At 40.8% G+C, this 19,716-nt stretch overlaps 1 protein-coding gene across 1 annotated transcript; it reads left to right on the forward strand.

Moving 5' to 3' along the window:
* Positions 1 to 5,557: 5,557 nt before the first annotated feature.
* On the forward strand, positions 5,558 to 13,369 carry SNX20 (sorting nexin 20). The gene is made up of 4 exons (XM_039721236.1): positions 5,558 to 5,714; positions 7,866 to 8,043; positions 9,747 to 9,898; positions 12,390 to 13,369. The coding sequence occupies exons 2-4, from the start codon at positions 7,878 to 7,880 to the stop codon at positions 13,056 to 13,058; spliced, it is 987 nt and encodes a 328-aa protein (XP_039577170.1). The 5' UTR covers positions 5,558 to 5,714; positions 7,866 to 7,877; the 3' UTR covers positions 13,059 to 13,369.
* The last annotated feature ends 6,347 nt before the right edge of the window (positions 13,370 to 19,716 follow it).

The raw sequence follows: 19,716 nt of genomic DNA on the forward strand, positions 1-19,716 counted from the left end.
GCTGCCCCGACAGGCCCGCCCTCCGCCGCGCCCGCAGCCAATCACAGCGCGCCGGCGCCAGCGCTGCGCGGCACTATTGGCAACAAGCGCCGCCAGTCACCAGCGGATTCGGGGTTTTCCAGCGCATAGCGCTTGTATGAGCCGCAGGGCAGGGGGCGGATGGCGGAACACTCCCCCTGGAGAGCGCTGATTGGTCACGCAGGGTGAGTGGGCGGGACATCTGGCACACCGGAGGCGCTGATTGGATGGCGCGCGCGTGCCCCCAGGGGCGGGGCTGGCGCTGCGCGCGGGTGTTGGTGCGTGTGCCACGCCCCGCTCCCGGCTCCGCGCGGGGGCCGAGCTGCCTGAGGGGAGGGCGGCCTGAGGGCTCTGAGGGCCCTGAGGGCTCCGCCGCCTTGGGTTCCACTGCTGCAGGCCGCTCCGCCCCGACCGAGCCCGCCCTGGGCAGGGACACGCCCGCGTCCAGCGCCCAGTCCTGAGCCGGAGTCTCTGGTCGTTGTCCCCGGTGCGCGCAGCACGTGGGGCGGGACAGACGCTCCTCGGGAGGCGGCAGAGACATCGCGGTGCGGTCAGGAACCTCCCCGGGCCGGGAGCACAGCTACCGGCGGGATCAGCGACAGGCCCTGCGTGTGCTGCGGGGAGCCAGGGGCGAGGGGGCTCCCCTGCACAGCCCCGACCTCCCCGGGGGCTCTGCCGGGTCCGAGCGCCAGAGCCGGCTCGCGGATGTCAGGCTTCGGTCTGGCTTCAGTACCCGCTTCTGAAATATTTTTACTCCCAAGAAATTGAAGTAATGCTGCTGAATATTTCATGTAATAAAAGCCAAATGTGGTTCCTCTTTGCCCGACCTACTTTTGATTGTGCCTGTCATCTGAATGCTGCGCTGTTCTATCCACTTAGCAACTTCCACTGTTCCACTTATTCTGTCTGCTGCTGCTTATAGATAGTGAGCTCTGCTTAAATTATGAATGAGAGAATGAGCTCTGGTATAGGAGGGAGTTTCTCAACAGGACAGTTGGGTTTAAAGGCTCGATACACACATTCAACATTTCAAAAAAAACCCAGTTATTTTGGAGAAGATATGTTTTTATTCATGTAGGATTCTAAACTAGTGCTTTAAATTCACTTAAAAATATTTCTAAAGTTTTGCACTTTTAGAAGTGGGCTTCCTACAAAGAAGCATCTTTTAAAGATACAGCATTTGATCATGTACCTCAGGAGGTTACAGTAATATTAGCATATAAATAAACACTTTCCTGGTTTCTTAGCATCTGTAGCATTCCCTTAATATATGTTTTTATGTAATTTAGTAACATGTGCAGTTCAACATTAGCTAAAGGCCGTTCCAGTTATCCCGTTCCCCGTAGCTCTCCAGAATCCAGAGACAGTCAGTGAGCAGGTCCAGTGCAGCCCCACACCAGTCTGGAGTGCCCATTTCTGAGCTCTGAAGCACTCTGAGTCACTACCAAGGCTTTTGCTAGGAGGATGGGAGGGCAGAACAGGGGGTTTTATTTGTGTGGGTATGTGCAAGATGGAAAGGACACAGACACCAGCAGGAGTTTTCTGGGAACTCCTGAGGAAGAAATGAGATGTCACACTAATCATTCCCCCTAGTTCCTTAAAAGAAAAATTGCATTTCAAAGTCTCATTTCATTTTTAAACAATAAATAACATTGAAAATATATTATACTAAACAATATACTAAGATTTATGCCTTCCTCATTTTGCAGAAGAGCAAAGTAACCCCGAGTCATGCTCTGCTGATCCTCAAGGTGGCTATCTACACACAGTGCTGCAGCCTCTGCTTGAGGAGCTGCCTCTTGTGCTACTGCAAACTGCACTAACATGTCTGCTGTAAGTCCTGTTATCCCAAATTTCATTATGTTTACACACTTTGGGTATAAATAAATCACATGGAACAGGACTGTAAGTATCAGCCAAAGTACGCCATAATTATATGTGAGAAGAAAAGGGGACAGACACATGAGTATAAAATATCAAACTGCTTGATAGGAATGACTACATGTAGTGTTCCTAATAACTCAGAACCAAATGTTTAAAAATACTCTATATTCCATGTAGTTATGCACTTAACCCTCTATGAATCCAGCAGGAAAAATGACCAGCATGGCCCATTGACAAAGGCTGTCATTCTGCAGACAGAGCAGTGCTTGTGACATTTAACCCAAGTTAATATCCTATTGACCCACTGGCTTGCACACAGCTCCGTGTCACTGACAGACCACAGATGAAAGGCAGGCCAGGACTGCTGTTTACTCTAAAGCTCCTTCATACTCCTTTAGAAGTATGGAGGAGTTGCAAAGTGATAACAGGACTTTGGCAGTGTACAATGGGCCTGCTACGTCTCTTTTATGTTGAAAACCCTGTCAGTAACACCAGCATGAGACATTTGCCATTAAACAGCAAATGATTTCTTTAAACTACACTCTTGTTAAGAGAGATATGTTTTGTAATAATGAAGTATGGTAAACAAATTCCACTTCCAAACGACACAACACTGTGCAATTACATATTACGGCATAGAATGGAAGCGAATTTTGTTCTGTGCCAGGATAGGAGTATGGTATTAATTTATCACAGCATTGTCCCAAAAGTACAGAATATTCATCAAAACAGATGATTTTTTTTTCTGCTAATTCAAACATGGAAGTGGTTGTTTTTTATCCAGCTGCATTAAAAAAAAACAGAGAGGAAAGGTTCTTGTAGAAGCATCAAAGACAATATGACTGCATTTTCTAAATATTAGTTATATGATAAAAAGGGACTTGGGTAAATATGTCAGGTATTTCTTCCTGCCCTTGTTTGTTTAGGGCTTTTTGTCATTATCTACTGTTCTAATGAATGATTTAGTAAAATAAACCATGTTTAGCTCGCTAGTTTGGGGCTTGAGATGGAAAAACAGCACAGACTGTGAAGTTGCCTGAAGCTGCACTTCTTAGGACAGAAGCTGAAGAGTATTTTGTAATAGGGATATTACAGCCACATTCTTTAACAAGAATAAGACCTTGCTCTCCCTGTGATAAAATGCCAATAAAATCTGCCAGAAAATTGCAGTTCATATATGACATTGATTTAGCTCCTAAGTTTTCCAGCTGATACCAACTTTGTAGTCTATGGTTACATATTGTATCTGTCAGGGTTTTTGTAATCTGTCTGATTGGGAAAATGGGAACTGCCCAGATCAGGGTATAAATCAAGGCAGAATGTTTGACACTGGGGCAGTCCCTTTTGGTTCTTTAACTACCAAAAGCACACAGCCTTTCAATAGTGGCAGGCACCCTTTACTTGGCATCACAATGCTGGCTCATCTCTTGGCTGCTCACCAAGTTTTGGCCATAAACTTTCCAGCTTCCTTCTTAAAATGACTCATTTCATCTTAAATGATATGGAGGGCATAACTCACATGACAACCACCTTTTATGCACTGCACTCTTATGATTTTAACCTTGCCTCACTCCTGCATTATTGCAGAGCACACATTTCCCATATCCCCTGGTAGGTGCATTATAACACCGTGGTCTTTATGTCTGACAAAGTGCTTTCACAGAATACAAACTCGGAGTGAACCACTGCATCAGGGTGCCTTTTCCATCCCTGACAACGACAGAAAATGCTTTTCCATTAAAATATACCACAGTTTTTTGAGTATTAAGGTAAATTGATGGTGTAAGTACACTTGCCTGTCTCTCGGAATGTTTTGCTGCCATTGTGAAAATTTTCTTTTCAACTTCTTAACCATAATATTTGGAAGCGTACCTGAGAATACAGAAAGAAATATTAGTTATGCATACTGCTAACAGTGTGTTTTGCATGTGCTAATCAAGTAGACACTTAGGAAAGTTAAATGCTGCCAGACCAACAGCACTGGGTCCCAGTGAAGGACAAGGTGCTGTTTGGACCAAACCTGAGCTCCTGGGAGCAGGATGAGGAGTTGCAGCCTGCCAAACCTGATGTGGATGTCACAGCTCCTGGGCGTGAGGAACACCCTCAGGAGCCAGCTGTGACCATAATAGCTGCCTCTATTGTGGCAGACACCCTTGATTGGTAAAACATACTAACACATTTCATTTCTTTTAATCATCCAGGTTAATTTTACTAGAACTTACTTATTCTGAAATAATTGAAAGTAGAGGTCACACTTAATAAACTGAAAAATGTACTTTTTTCTTTTTTTTTTCGCTTTACCAAGAACAGGACAATAGCACTAAACACCACCAAATAATACTCTGCTTTTTGGCAACACATAAATTAACTGTTTCCAAATTCAAAGCTTAGATACATCTGTAAACTGTCAGTATGAGTGAAATACACTGAAATCCCCCTCGGTTTTTGCTCACAATTGTAACCAAACCCATAAATCTAGCTTTAAAGGAATGAGAGTAGTGCCAGGAACCCATGCCTTGTCTGCACTTAAAAGAGTTGGCTGGTATAGCTACACCTTAGAGCTGAATTGGCAAGCCCAGATTTCTTTTCAGGTGTAACTTAAATCACTTTTCTCATGGAATGTGCTAAAGTGGCCGAAGGACTCTGCCAATATAACGGCATCTACTCCAGGGCTTTTGCCAGTGTGACTGTAGCAAGGGATTTTTCATCATTCTGACAGCTATTTGGGCAAAACTCCTACATTTAGACCAAGTCCAAGTTAAAGTTGGCATTGTTTTATGTTGCAAATAAAGCAGAAGACAAGTATTACTAGTTTATGGCCCTGATTTTACATTATTTTAAATTGTTTGTTCTAAAGGAATGTGTGGGGCAGCATCCATGTGGTCCTTTGGATGCTTGCCTCCCACATTTGTGCTGCATTAAAATTGCTTGGTTTTTCAGTGACTGAACTTTGGCAGAGGGGAAACTTACCTTACTAAAAAAAGATAGCCCATATTATTTACCCCAGGAATAGCTATCCTGATGGTTTAAAGCAAATTTCCAAACTGAAGTGGACTCCAAAAGGAAGCATCTGGGCCAAAGGGCATGTGGATTCATACATTATTCTTCTTCATCTTGTCCTCAGTTTAACAATGAATTTAAGCACATATAGGATTAATTTTAGGCACACTCCTAAGCCCATCTCAAGTTTAGTAATCATGTCAGATATGATAATGCTCCTATTTGAAATTTAATTGAGCAGATATTTGAAATTAATCATGTGTTCTGCACTATGCAGGATCAGGATTTCTGTCAGAAGTGCAAGTTTACGCAGAGCAAGGCTGTTTGTTGTGATGCCATGTGCATTTTTTTCCTGAACTGGATGTTAAGCCTATATTTTAAAGACATCCCAAGGGGCATTATGTTTCTGCATAAGTACATTTTACGTATTTAGCTCTTTTCTCGCCCTAATCTCCCTTTTGCTAAGAATGTTTTTTTTTATTTCTCTGCCCGTGCAGGGCAGTTTGCAGGGCTGTGTTGGCTGTGTCGCTTGCTGTGGAGGTCTCTGGGGTGCCGGGGGCGCTGCCTCGGAGCCCCGGAGCGGGGCCGGGCCAGCCCCGGCGGGGGAGGCACCGGAGGGCTCTTGCGCAAGCGGGCCAATGGCACGGGGAAGTGTCATTTACCGAGGCTTCTTCCTTCCTTTTTGTCCGACGCAGAATGTGCCCGCTCGAAGAAGGCACAGACGTCTTTTTGCGCGCTGTGCGAAGGCCGGGCGGGCTGTGCGCGGCCCCGCTCCCTGCGCGCCGCCGCTGAAGGAGCTCCGCGGGCTGCAGGTGCGTGCTGCGGGCGCTGCGGGGCCTGTGCTGCTTCAACGGCACTGACCCCGACGCGGAACAGGATGAGTGTCTGCTCTAGATAACGTCGTGCAATGTATTGCAGGAGGCTTGTGCTGGTTTGCTGCCTTTTTTTTTTTTTTTTTTTAATATGGGAAAATAAGAGGTGGCTTAGCTAAGAGAGCTTGCCATGAGTTTTAGCTGTGAAAATGAAACTGTTTTCATGAAGTGCATATGGAAAAATAAGAGGTAGCTTAGCTAAAAGAGCTTGCCATGAGTTTTAGCTGTGAAAATGAAACTGCATGAAGTGCAGTTAGTATTTAAGGTACATGTATTCGAAGTAGAATACTTGTGAGTCATAACATCCACTTCTGCATTCTTCTGTTTGCAGGTGTGTTATGGATCCTGATAAACAATGTTTTAAACCAGTATAAAAAAATAAATAAATAAATAAATAAATAAAAATAAAAAAATATGTATGTGTATATGTATATATACACATACATATACTCATATATATATTTATGAATATAAAACTATGCACATACAAAGGTTTTTTTTCAGTGTAAACACAGTTTTTCTTACAAAGTTATCCCAACTCATATCCAAGAAAAAAGTTGTCATTTAAAGCTGTTTGGCCTTTTTCAGATTCCTCATTTAATCTACTATTTATGTTCTTGTGATATATGCCCTTTTGTGATTTTCAGAAGACTGAGTAGTTAAACAATAAGTAAGTGGCTATTCTTCATGTTCAAAAAGTAGATCATAAGGAGGACTGAAGAGCAGTGAGAACTTTCACTCCTAGAAAAAGAGCTCCCATGATGCTTTCATTAAGGAGGATGACAACATCTGTACGCTTACTTGTGCAAGCCAGCCAAAGGATAGGTTTCTCTTAGAGGAAAGTGGTTTGCACTTCCATTATTTTCAGTGAGGAAAGTAATTTCTTTTCTTTTTATAGCCTTACAACTTGCCAGAAATCAATAGGTCTGCTGAAGGAGTTTCCTCACCTCTGTATCCAGCATTGCATAACTGTGTGGTAGACAAGTAGAGGCAAAATGATATGTAGCAACAGCCCTCCTAAAACCTCCCATTGCTTAATAACTACTGCTTGGGCATTGTTTCAGCAGAGCTTCTTGGTTTTCACTTGTTGGCTGAACTGTGAGCAACACTTTGCTCATGCTAAGGGAACATGGCGCCTTGGCAAGTTGTTAGGATGTTCTTAGAACTTTTTCAACTTCTCGTGTAACAGTGGTGCAACAGGCAGGTTTTGTTTGTTTGTTTAAAAAAACCCAAACAAATCAAAGAACATCCTTAGGTGTGGAGATATTTAAGCAGCAGAATGGTCAGCGTGGTCTATGGAGCAGGAGTATATTGTATTAAGCATTTTGTTAGTACATGGTAAAATATTTGTCCTAGCACAACAGATCTAAAGTAGCACGGTATATCTAGGGTAAAAGAACAAGTAAAAGGAGAATACTTCCTGTATAATAATAACAAAATTCAGATCTCCTTCATCAAGCCACTGTCAAAGTCAGTTGTTTTGTTTTCACAGTACAGAGACAAGTCTCTGGAGGGAACCTAAAACTGTGAAATATGATAAAACTTTATACTATTTTAGACCTTCTTACCCTATTTTGTCCTACAGATTAAGAACAGACAATAAGTTTTTGAGTCCTGAGAACAGTAAATTTTAGCAGTGTAAGAGAACCAGGCTGCTGGTTATACTAATTATCTCAAAGATTTTTAGTTCATCTGAGTTCATACTTGCAAGCTTGAGGGCAAAATACAAGGAGGAAGAAATCTGCCCACACTGAAGTTCATGATAAAATTCTCATAGGTAAGAACTGAGTTCCCCATCTAATCTTATTCAATATAACTTCTTATGGTTTTCTTATTTGATTTTAAGCTGACAGAAAAATATCCAAACATTTTCACTGGTAAGAGTAATAGGGGTGGTTCTTGCTTTGTAGATATTTCTATTAATTACTTTAGTTTTTATGAAGTTGCACTGATACAAGTTCACAGAGAACATAGAATGAAAGATGAATGAATAGAATGAAAACAACAGAATGAATAATACAAGAAAATTGCCAAAGTGGATCCCCTAAAGGTGTGGTACTAAGAAATGTCATGGGGTTTGTAATCTTTCAGTGATAGCAAGCAATGGACCAAGATTCACACTGCACAGCAGAAAGGGAACTGTTGGAAGCTGTAAGCAGAATTACTACATCTTCTACCACAAGTCCATCTGATGAAGAAGAAAATCAACCCAAAGCTGAAATTTCATGTCAAGTGAGAAAAGAAGAACCAGAAAAAGATGAGACGCAAGGTTGATGCTATCCTTTAATTTTATTTTTCATCTAGCTGTTTATGGAGTTAATCTTTTGTATTAAAAACTTTGCTTATTTATTGCAGCAGTGGTTCAAAGCTGTACTGCCATATTCCACTGAAAAAAAGCCTTGAGTACACTTGTAGTAATAATGTAGCAATAGTGGAACCAATGCTCACCCTGGTGTGTGTATACACACACAGATGTTTCCTTTCAAATGCCTCCTGCCTGAAATGTATCACACATTTAATTTACACTGTTTACAAACCAGGAATGAAAGCAGTGATCACCAGATGGCCGCTCTTGGGAGTGCACTTTCTGTGCATCACCACTCTGAGCTCCTTGGCAATATCAGCAAGGACACCAAACTGAGCCTAATCTCAAGCAGGCAGCTCTCACATGCCTTTAAAGAGGCAGCACTGAACATTCACCATGCCTAAGATTACTCTCACCTGTTATTAAATAAAATGTTATGTATAACCTTAAATATCTATAATCTCATCAAGATTTTAAATCTGGAAGGATGTTATAAAAACCACCTCTCCTAGGAAATAGATGCTTTGAGCCAAACCCCCAAGGCCTTGATAATTGAAATTGTATGGTCAAATGATTAAGAACATTTAAAAGGGAGGCCACTGAAAGAGTACTGTGGTGCCTTTACAAGTCTGTTTCTGCATCAAGCTGTTCTCCTGCCCTTCAGTTGTGCTCCTTCACCTCCACTGGCTCCATACACTGCAGACTGACTTCAGCTGACTGCCTTGACAAAGACATCCTTGATTAGAAACTGGGACCAGTGTGCCCACCGAGATACAAATATTCCATTTCTTTTATCCACTTATCTAGCCTATATGGCACCTGATGAAATCTCTTGTCAGTAGATTTCAAAGACAGAGAAATTTTTTTAATTCCACATCAAATTCTCCTGTAAGCAAACTCTCCAACCAGCTGTCCCATATTTTTTATATGTGCATAAATATATATATATATGTGTGTGTGTATGTGACTGTGGGAAGAGAGAGAGGGGAAAGGAGGGAGGTATATAAAAATATATATTTTTTATATATATATAAAAATTGTAGATTTTATATATAGCTGTATATGTATAGTTGAACTGTGCCATCAGTTCAGCTACAGGAAAAATAAAAAAGAGAGAGAATGTGGTAAATCCTCCTTCAGCTGAGCTGGTTATCCAACTTTGAGGTTAGGAGATTCATGTTTTCTCAGCTTTCTCCTATTACTGCACAAACCCCATATTTGAGTAGGGTCAGTTTTTGAATATACATTTGAGTTTGCAGCTGCATTGTATTATCTCATCCATTTAGCAACAAAGAAATCTGGAGAAACATCTGACTCACAAGACTTGGTCAGTGTTTCTTAGGGTACTTCTGAGACGATGAAGAAAATCCCCTGCTCAGATTGTGCCCTAGGTTACAACCTTGACATACAATATTTCATGGCAATAGGTTCTCTACAATTTTGTATTCTGCAGGTGATATTTTTTCTTTCAAAATGCCAGACCCTAATAGCTTTCCTCAAAGCATCTGTTCCTGTCTGTTAGCAGTGAAATAATTTATTTTATCAGTCTTTAGGTCTTGCTGTTACAGCAACAGAAAATCTAGGCTGTGCTTTCACAACAAATACATAAGAATTTTCTTTCCAAATGCAAAGAATATAATCTGAAATACTAAATATATTGGTTTTAGATTCCAGTGCAACCCTAAGTCCCAACTCTTCGATGACCACTAAGGAGCTTCAGGAATACTGGAGGAATGAGAAACGCCAGTGCAAACAAATCAAACTCCTTTTTGAAATCCCATCAACCAGAATTGTAGAGCACCACTTATCTAAATATGTGGTAAGCTAAGAAATGAATATGTAAGAAGATCATTAATTTTTATTCACTCTGCAGGGGTCTGCACAGCACACAGCAAGCCTCACTACATGAAAGGCTCAGCAAGGGCCAAGTTTTGCAAGCCAGGATCACACTGAATAGAACCTGTTCTCACTGATTGTATTGGCTTGCCTGGTGGAATCTGCATCTAAAAAACCCCTCTGACAGTCAGTTCACAAAATCTGCTGCAGTGGAAAAGTGTTATCAAATAAATTAGTATCTTGAGTATCCTTAAAACACAGAGTTTTGACAACATTAAGGAAATTCACACAAATGTAAAAATATTTGCACTTCCACTGAGCTAGCCAGCTAGCAGCTGCAGTGCATTTGTATAACTTCCACATCAGAGGTTTCTCTTAGCACAAGTGCAGAATTCTTTGATGTTGACAAAGTCTAAGAATCCTCCAGCTAGATCACTTGGGATTGTTCTCCTTCCTTACTTGGAGCTCCCTTAGGTGGCATATTTCTGTCATATTTTTAAGATGAAACATGAATATGAGGAGTGGGAACAACCAAGTAGGTTGGACTTTTGTATTTTTTTCCCACTACTGACTGTACAAAGCTTTTATTTCTGATTCTGCTCCTGGCCTTCAGAAGGACTGATCTAGACCAAGTGCCTTTTAGCACTCCTGTGAAATTCAGATAGAGATGCTTTCCTTTTTTGCTACAGTCTGTGAGATCTGTAGATGAAAAATGCCAAGAATCAGCATTGCTGATACTGGGTGATCCAATTTGGTAGAATTTGAAGCAAGTAAATGTTTCGGAGACTGTCCTTACATCTTGTTGCATACTGGGCACACCTACTTAGCTGCTGCTTTTCTTGCATACACCCCTGAATATTCAGCTTCTGAATAGCTAGAAATTGGTTTTGTGCAACTGCATGAGAGCAAGAGTATCATCCAGCATATGTGCAAATAAACTTAGTCATAAGTCACAAGCCTAGGCAAAAAGATTTACATTACAACAAAACTGAGCCAATTTAAATGACAGTCTAATTAAGTGCTACTTCTTACCTTTTTCATGCACACTCCACAAATAAAAAAGCAAGTACTTGTAAATTATTCACTTAGCTGCCCTTGATAAAATGATAGCTTAAAAAAAATGCTCTTATGATTGTTTTAGAATGCATCAGGCATATATTCACTTTTCAGCAGGGAGCAGGACAAACTATAGGAAAATGTCACAGTGCTTACAAATGAAAAGAGATCAGAGAAGTCAGCTCAAATTTAGAAGCCTTTCAAGAAGTGCCTGTAAAGATCATTTATAAAGATTAAAAGAGAGAATTTCTCTTTAAGGAAAAACAAGGAAGAGAATCAGACAGGCATAGTGCGAGTACTGGTTTGCAGCCTTCAACAGCAGCAGAGAAAATAACTGGCATGAGCAAAACTCCTCCAGCTCCTGTGTAAATTAATGGGCACAGGGTGAAGTTGGAAGTGAACATGGTCATCATCCAGGAGGTCAGCAGTCTGTGTCCTTAGCTGGTGTCTGGTGACACAGTTAAACTGGCCCCCGTGGAGCTACCATGGTTTACACACATCAGGGGTTGGCTCTTCCTCAGCATCACTGTGCTTGGATCAGAGCCAGAAGAGATTATTTGGACAACACAGCACAGAATTTTGCAGCTATTTGCCCAATACCACATTTATTATGGTCTTTTTGGGGCTAGTGAAGAGCTGAGGAAGATGTGCTCTTGAGTACTGTTAAGTGGGGCAGCACAGCTGTTAGCTGCTAGTGAAGGCCTTTGGATTGCTGTAGAAATGTTACTTTTTTGGTATTATTTAAATGTTAATTAAGTTTGAATACAGGACAATGGTTTAGAGGAGAGAAAAGTATTTGGAGTTGCTCCATCTTATTATTGCACACACCAGATATATTGCCAAATACTCCCTCTTCCTTCACAGCATTACTAACACCCCAAATCCCTAGGAATGTCCTATACAAAGGGCATTTCTGAATATTATGACTGATGTAAAATAGATTACATTCAATATTAAGTCTGGGAAATCCATTCAGTTCACTGAAGATGATTGATTACAGCAGCCATGGCTGTTATAAACAAAGCACAGAAATGCTTTGAGTGTTTTCATGTGCTTCAGTCTGCCGCTAGTTTGCTTTCCCAGCACCTTGCAGGATGGGATCTGTTAGTGCTCTCTTTATGTACAACTTACTTACGTGCTAAACCTAAGCCTGGTGACAGAAGTACAGAACAGCAGGAGGTGGGAATTTTTAGTTTGATGGCTGCAGATCTTTCAGGTCTACACTGAGCATGCACTGTAATCCCAGGCAGTAACTGATTTAGCAGGAGTACACGAGATTACACACAGAGAATTGGTGCAGGACTGTTTCAGCCAGAGGACTGAACAAGCACAAAGTCTGCTTTGCAGACAAAATCTGACTGCACTGGGGCTAGAATGGTCCCTTCTCATGCTTATTTTTTCTCTTTGATTGTGTTTAGATGTATAAAATCATCATTTTGCAAACAGGGAGTTTTGACAGCAACAAGTCTGTAATTGAGCGGCGTTATTCAGATTTTGAGAAACTGCACAGAAAACTGCTGGAAGAATTTAGCGAAGAACTGGAAGATGTAACCTTTCCCAAAAAAGCTCTAACAGGAAACTTCACAGAAGAAATAATCAATGAAAGAAAATTAGCCTTCAAGGACTACCTGAGACTCCTATATTCTATGAAATACATCAGAAGATCAAAAAAATTTATTGACTTTTTAACAAGGCCAGAGCTTCAGGAAGCATATGGTTGCCTGCGGGGTGGCCAGTACACCAAAGCTCTGGAAATCCTTTTAGAAGTCATTGGGCTGCAGGAAAGGCTGACGAGAGGGAACCCTGTTGCAATTGTCCCTACTCTCTGTGCCATCGTGGTGTGCCACAAGGACCTGGAAAACCCAGCGAGTGCCTTTGAATTTGGAGAAAAAGCTCTGTCACGCCTTTGTGTGCACACCAGCCACAGGTATTATGTGCCACTGTTAGAAACAATGATCACTCTGGCATATGAGCTTGGCAAGGATTTTCTGTCTTTGCAAGAAAAACTGGAAGAATGGAAGACAAAGAAAGATCCCATACGGGTTTTTACCCTGAAAGAACTTGCAGTTCGGGAGTACGTACGGTGAACACAAGAAAAATTTAATGAAAGAGCAAACTCTTGAAAGAATGGGAACTGGAAATTACCTGATTGTGTTGCCTAACATTGTATTAATAGGAAAAAAAATTAAATATACTCTATGTTCAAAGGGACATTAACATCTATATTGGAATGTATTACATCTACTGTACAGATATGAGGAGTTCCCGAGGAGCACTTTAAGGTTTCTTGAAGGAAAAGTGCAAGAAAAGAATCATTTATGATTTGGTTATTTTGAACATAGCTTATTTTGTGTGAAAAGTCAGAATAAGAAAATAAAGTACTTGAAAATCTACAGAATCAGAGGCATTACTTGGTCATGTGGAAACTACTTTCTTTCATGAAGAAAAATATCTTCTCAGTAGGTGCAATCTGAAAAGGGTACATCCTCAGACACTGAATGTAGTTTTTTTGCTCCTCCAGCTGAGACCTGGTCAAATGGCACTTTACCATTTCTGGGGATGATGGGATTGGTCCTGTTCCCACTGAATGCAGCTGCTGTGGGCAGGAGGAGGGGGAGGGTTTACAATCAACTTGGGTGGGAGCAAAAAATACAGGTGATGGTCACTCCATCACAGATGAGGGAATACACTTCATCTCCCTTTTGGAACTAACAGAGTTTTTTGACTTTCTGCATTGAAGGCATATTCTTGTTTGCTTGCCTGCCTTGGTAATTTCCCTCTACTTTAAGGTCTCTCCCATACACTTATTTTAACAATCTAGTAAATTAATTCTCATAAATAATGTAATAAGCTTGTCATTATCTAGCATGGGTCATTATTCTCTGCTGAACATAGTTCATTGAGTACTTCAGCCCTGTACTTCTGTTACAGATACTACCCACACCACAATGACATTGTCTATAACTTAGGAAAAACTGTTTTAATTTTTCTACCCAAGACATGAAAGATTCAGCTAATTGGAAGTGTACTGAAGCTGAAAAACTTTGTTGTGTATTGTTACAAGAAGGATGTCTTGAAAAAAATACAGAATAATAGGACAGTCTAGGATGGAAAGTTAATATTTTAAGTAGCTATTAACAGCTAGGCATGAAACACAAAATACATGGATTATTTGTTATTTGACAATTATTATTTTTGCTAGTTATACGGAAGTAATAGAATTAAGAGTAATTAATTAAGAGACTTAAGGGCTAATCTTCCCACAACATAGCATATTGCAGGACAGTTAAAACGGATCAAAGGTAACACCTTCTTAGAGGATGTATGAATCAGTAACAAAGCAGTGAAGAAAAAAGCTTGTCTGGGGTCTGCATCACACTCAGGCAGTTTCAAGTTCAGGCAGAAAGGAAGCATGGCCTTTACACTGCTCTAACCCCACAACAGGTTGTGATGAAAAAACAAAAGAATTGGAAAAAAATATTTCCTCCCTTTTGCCCCCTCCCATCCTTGTGTGCAGCATCCTAGGCACAGTTTTCTTGGATCCTCCTCAGTTTCTATGGGATGGTCCATGAATATCTACCTGCCTCTTTAAAGGCATGTGAGAGCTGCCTGCTTGAGGTTAGCCTCGGCTTGGTGTCCTTGCTGCTGCAGCCAAGGAGCTCAGACTGGTGATGCACTGAAAGTGCCCTCCCAAGAGTGGCCACCTGGTGATCACTGCCTTCATTCCTGGTGTGTAAATTAAATGTGTGATACATTTCAGGCAGGAGGCATTTGAAAGGAAACATCTGTGTGTATATACACACACCAGGGTGAGCATCGACAGGTTAGGGTTGGGGTTGGGTTAGGGTTATGGTTAGGTTTATAGTGAGGGTTAGGGTTAGAGTTAGGATGAGGGTTAGGATTAGGGTTAGGCCATTTAGGTTAGATTTAGGATTAAAGTTAGACCATTAGGATTAGCCTGTTAGGGTAATGGTTAGGGTTAGGCAATTAGGGTTCATCCTTTAGGGTTAGGGTTAGAATTTGGCCATTAGAGTGAGGGTTACAGTTCAGTTTAGGGTTAGGCCATTAGGGTTATGGTTATATTTTGGCAGTTCTGTGTTCCCCCTGACATGCCTTTTGCAACAGCAGTGTGCTTGGAGCTCTGGGCATTGTGGTTTTTGGAACCCTAAGCAAAGCAGTAAAAGTATCCTTGGACAAGGGGTGGCTCAAAGGAACAAGCTGTGCAAGAAGCCATGTTGTGGCAGTTCTGTGTTCCCCTTGGCATGCCTATGGCAGCTGCAGTGTGCCTGGAGCTGTAGGCTGTGTGGTTTTTGGAACCCTAACCCTAGGGAGGGCTTTAAAAGCAATCCTGGGTGACGTCTTTTTCTAAACAGAAAGGTGTGGAGGGACCCTTGTTTTGGCAGTTCTGTGTTCCCCCTGGCATGCCTTTTGTGTCTGCACTGTGCCTGGATTTCACCTGGCGCTCTGCCACAGACTTCGTCTGAACTCAGCACAAGGAACTTAATCTCTCTGCCCGTATTTCCTCCCACAGTACTTCCCCATAAAGTTTCCTGATTCAGGTTCTCAGTACTCATGGAACAGGACAGTTGTGAAATTTGACTGAATGAGTCCAGCATTTAACTTGGAAATGTGCATTAGGATATACAAGCCTATTCCAATTCTCAAGGATATCTTGAGGCAGAAGAGAATTTTAGAGGGATTGAGTTGCCAAACCTGTGTGCTTATTGTGGATTGCAGTTTCTCTACCACTGCAGTCTTATTTTAGTATCGGGTGTTATTTCTTAATAAACTAGAGAAGTTACAAAATTATCTCTGTATTACATTTTACTGTAATACTGTAGTGAGACCAAGCTGGCTGATCAGGCCCACAGACAATCAGCCAATTCTGATTTCTTAGCTGTAGAACCTCAGAGTGGTTTGATCTGCCAAAAAAATTCTGCTTCCTTTTACACACATTTCAAGAGTCAACTTCCGCATATTCTTTTTTAGTTGATTTTACAACAAAGTGAGTTACATGTTATTACATGTAACAGAAATTACATGTTACTAAACTAAAAGGTAATGGCACTCCTGCTCCCATACTGTCTTCCACTGGCAAGAAGCCTGCAAGGACCAGGTTCCCTCTGGCTTTGTCTTCCACAGTCAAAAATAGGTAGGCAGGTAGGACAGATTTCCTGCAGGCAGTCAGACAAGATTAGCATCTCTCCCATTAACTTTGCAGCAATGAGCAGTGTTGCTGTATTGTCCTGGCTTTTCCATAAGATGTGTGTATAACAATGGAATGGGTGCTCTACACCAGCCACCTCATCTTAGTTTTCCTCTGAATAATGTTTTGAGAGTGGCTCAAAAGAGAAATAGCTACCATTTTCATGCATATCTACCTGTCTTGCTTACAGGTTGCCCTCCCTTAACTCCCCTTGAGAAGGCACTGGAGAAGCAATGGCTGAAATGTTTGTGCAGTCTCTAAAGGCTTCATCTGCTGTCCCCAGAGGACACATCTCACCCCTCCAGGTGCCAGGTCAACGAAAGGGAAAAGGACTGCATCAGTGAGACTATTTTGTAAGAAGGAAACTTTGTCACTGCCACATATGCAAGGGCATAGCATAAATTAATTAAACAGGTGGCTCCTGCTTCCCCACAGCCATTTTACTCCACTCTTCACTGCTGTACTATAAATAAATCCATTTCATCCTTTTCCTGTCTCCCCAGACAATGTGTCCTTTTTACAAAATATTTCTTCAGTTTAATGAAATAGATAGAAGCAAACATTTGCTGGCATTTGTCCTGTTTCATTTGTCCATCACTAACCTTCATCAGCCATTCTCCTTACCTGGAAGGTGGCTGGAGTCACTCTCCAGCTGAAGGTCTTGAGACCCAAGCTCTGCTCTTGGCAGTGTCCCAAGCCCACTGAGTGACTTTGATCAACTAATCAAATCTCAGATTTCTTTTGAATACCAATAGTCTTCTATAAAGCTATATTTTACTCATATTTTAGCAGTATATTCCAAGGTATCATTTTCCCCACTTTACAGCTAGGGGAATTGTGGTACAAGTAAGAGAAGTGATTTTTCCCAAGGTCTAATGCAGCAGTCTGGAGACCACACTGACTGCCTGAAGGAATACTGAAGCACAACTTGCATCCCAGCTTTAAAAAACAGACATATGCCACAGTTTTGTGTTCTTAAGTACTTCTTGCATGAACAGCCACAACATGGCTTCACCTGTGCCTGCTGTCATACCCCAGAGAAAACTGCCTGAGGTGTCAATGCAAGAGAAAATATTTCTGACTAATTAATATATTTGAAGAACTAATAAGTGGTTGAATAGCACAAATATTTTAACCACTACTTTATAAAAATAAAAAAGCAAAAGTCTTGCCTAAGAGATTTTTAGAATATATAGAAAACCTACAGACTTCAGTATCATTTTCTGCAAGAAGGAACAGAAAAATATTTTCAAATACATTTTTTCCAGTTTTAAGTATTTCTTAGAACCTTGGAATGTCTTTCCAGTGCTCTTGTAGCCTAAACAAGAAGAATCCCACAACCACTACAGAGTGCCATATACATCAGCAATCTGTTACTATCCACTTTTCTCAACAACAGCACACAGTACATCAGAGCTTTGCAGTATGGTCTCACTTTTCCAATTGCTATTGACAGCTCTGAAGTATACCTACAACAGATACCAATCCAAGTATAAATTCACATTTAACTTGTTCAGAGGAAAAAAGGTTAAAAAAAAATGCTGTCCAACCAACATCTGCCTAGCATGTCTAACAAACTACAGGCTGCATACAAGTGAGAAAAAAATTTAAATAAAATCTGGGCAGATCATCTCCAAGAGTCCATGGAGAGTTGCATTACGATCTATTGAGCTTTGCCCCATTTCCATATCAATTATTATATCATTTGGGGCATTAAGCAGATAATACTGTTTACACAACTTTCTAAAATAACTAAAGAAGCCCATGAGGATGCCTAGTTACTTATGAAACATATGCAGACAAGATGCTCTCTGTGCAATGCAGCATCTTGTTTACAGGGAATCCTGTGATCTTTATCACATACTTGTTATTAACTCCTGTTATCTGCTGCATCACTGGAGGATAATATTTGCTTTCCTGAATCTTAATAAGACTAAATACATTTATTGAATTCAACAGATTTGTACAATCAGCATGGGAGTGGAGTTCAGGACACAAGATGAAATCTAGGTTTCGTGGCTGAGACAGCAGCTGAGCAAATCAAATCAAGAATGTTTATTTTTTTATTAGATCAAAGGCAGAAGCAAGATGTGTTGAAAAACTAAACACAGTTGTAATGGTGTAAAATACTGAATGTCAATTCCCATCTGGGTGAGGTGAGAACCCCAAAGAACCAACCTATTTACATTCAGATCACATTACAACATATGTTCATCACACTTTGTGAATATGTATATGCTCTGTAGATGCACAGGACACGAATTTTCATGTCAGACCAGTAAGAGCTGAGAGTAGCTACACTGAAATTAATTAAGTTATAATGTAGTGGAGAACAGAATGGGTTCTACTGTCTGTATAAACAATCCCTGTACTCAGCGGATGTGTGGATGGAGAGATGGTTGATGAGGGGAAAGAGCAAGCAAATTTGAATGTTTTGATGCTTAATAAATGCTTTCCAAGTGTTTAAGAATTTCGGATCAAAGTTACTTTTACAAGCACCTCATGATTTTATATGCATATAGATATATATATATAGAGAGTGCCTGTTTTAAACATACAACCTCCTTATATTAGAAATAGGAATACATATGTAACTGTGATTATTCAGAAAAATGCTGCAGAGAAATACACTGGATGAACTTCCATATACTAATCTCTCTAAACTAGTGTAATTTAAATATTTTTCATTCAAGACAGTGCAAGACTCTGTGATAACCGATAGGAAATATTAAAGAATTTTGCTGAAAATGTGGGACCTAAATCCCACTATTTTTCCCGGGTGGCAGTGATTGCCAAGGCTTTGCTGCCCCGGCAGGGGCTGCAGTGCCACTAGATGGAGCCGCAGCATTTTCAGGAGCTCAGGACCCTGCGAGCTCAAGGGAATGGAGCAGAGAACTTTTTTTAATGACTTGAATTTTATTTTAAAAAATCTACTCTAAAGTTTAACATTTAAATTTTAATATGATTAAACTAAATATATATCTCTCAGCTCCATTGTGGGCTCAGACTGTAGTGCCTTGCTTTCCAGCTGTCCTTCAGGACAATTTACCACAGCCCTTTATCAGGCAGAGCTCTAGGAGCTGGCTGGAAAGCTGAAAGAGAAAATGTTCTTGCAGGCTTTTAGACCTGGTGAGTTCAAAGCCAGAATCACTGCAGCGTCTCAGTTCCTACAGTACCTTTTCCTTCTGATCAAAAGGAACCAAGTAAAACTCACAACTCTTAAAAGAACTATCAAATAATGGGGGGAGGGAAGTAAAAATAAATGGGCCCATAATGCCTTCTGAATAGTGCTGGGGAAAGTTCAATGACTCCATTTTAAAAAGCTGCACTCCCAAGTATGAAAACAAGATCTGATTCTGTTTTGAGTCCAACTACTATAAAATACATCTGTTAATTTATGTACAGGCAGAAATATACTGCAAACAGTATCCATAGACATGTTTTGATATTGAGCAATGTCCTCTGGTTGATAACATGGAAGAGGAAGAAATGATAACTAAACCTAGACCATAGTTCCCAGTCATCTCCTTTATCTGTGC

This window comes from Passer montanus, unplaced genomic scaffold (assembly GCF_014805655.1).
Source record: "Passer montanus isolate IOZ18808 unplaced genomic scaffold, ASM1480565v1 scaffold45, whole genome shotgun sequence".
NCBI classification, from domain to species: Eukaryota; Metazoa; Chordata; class Aves; order Passeriformes; family Passeridae; genus Passer; species Passer montanus.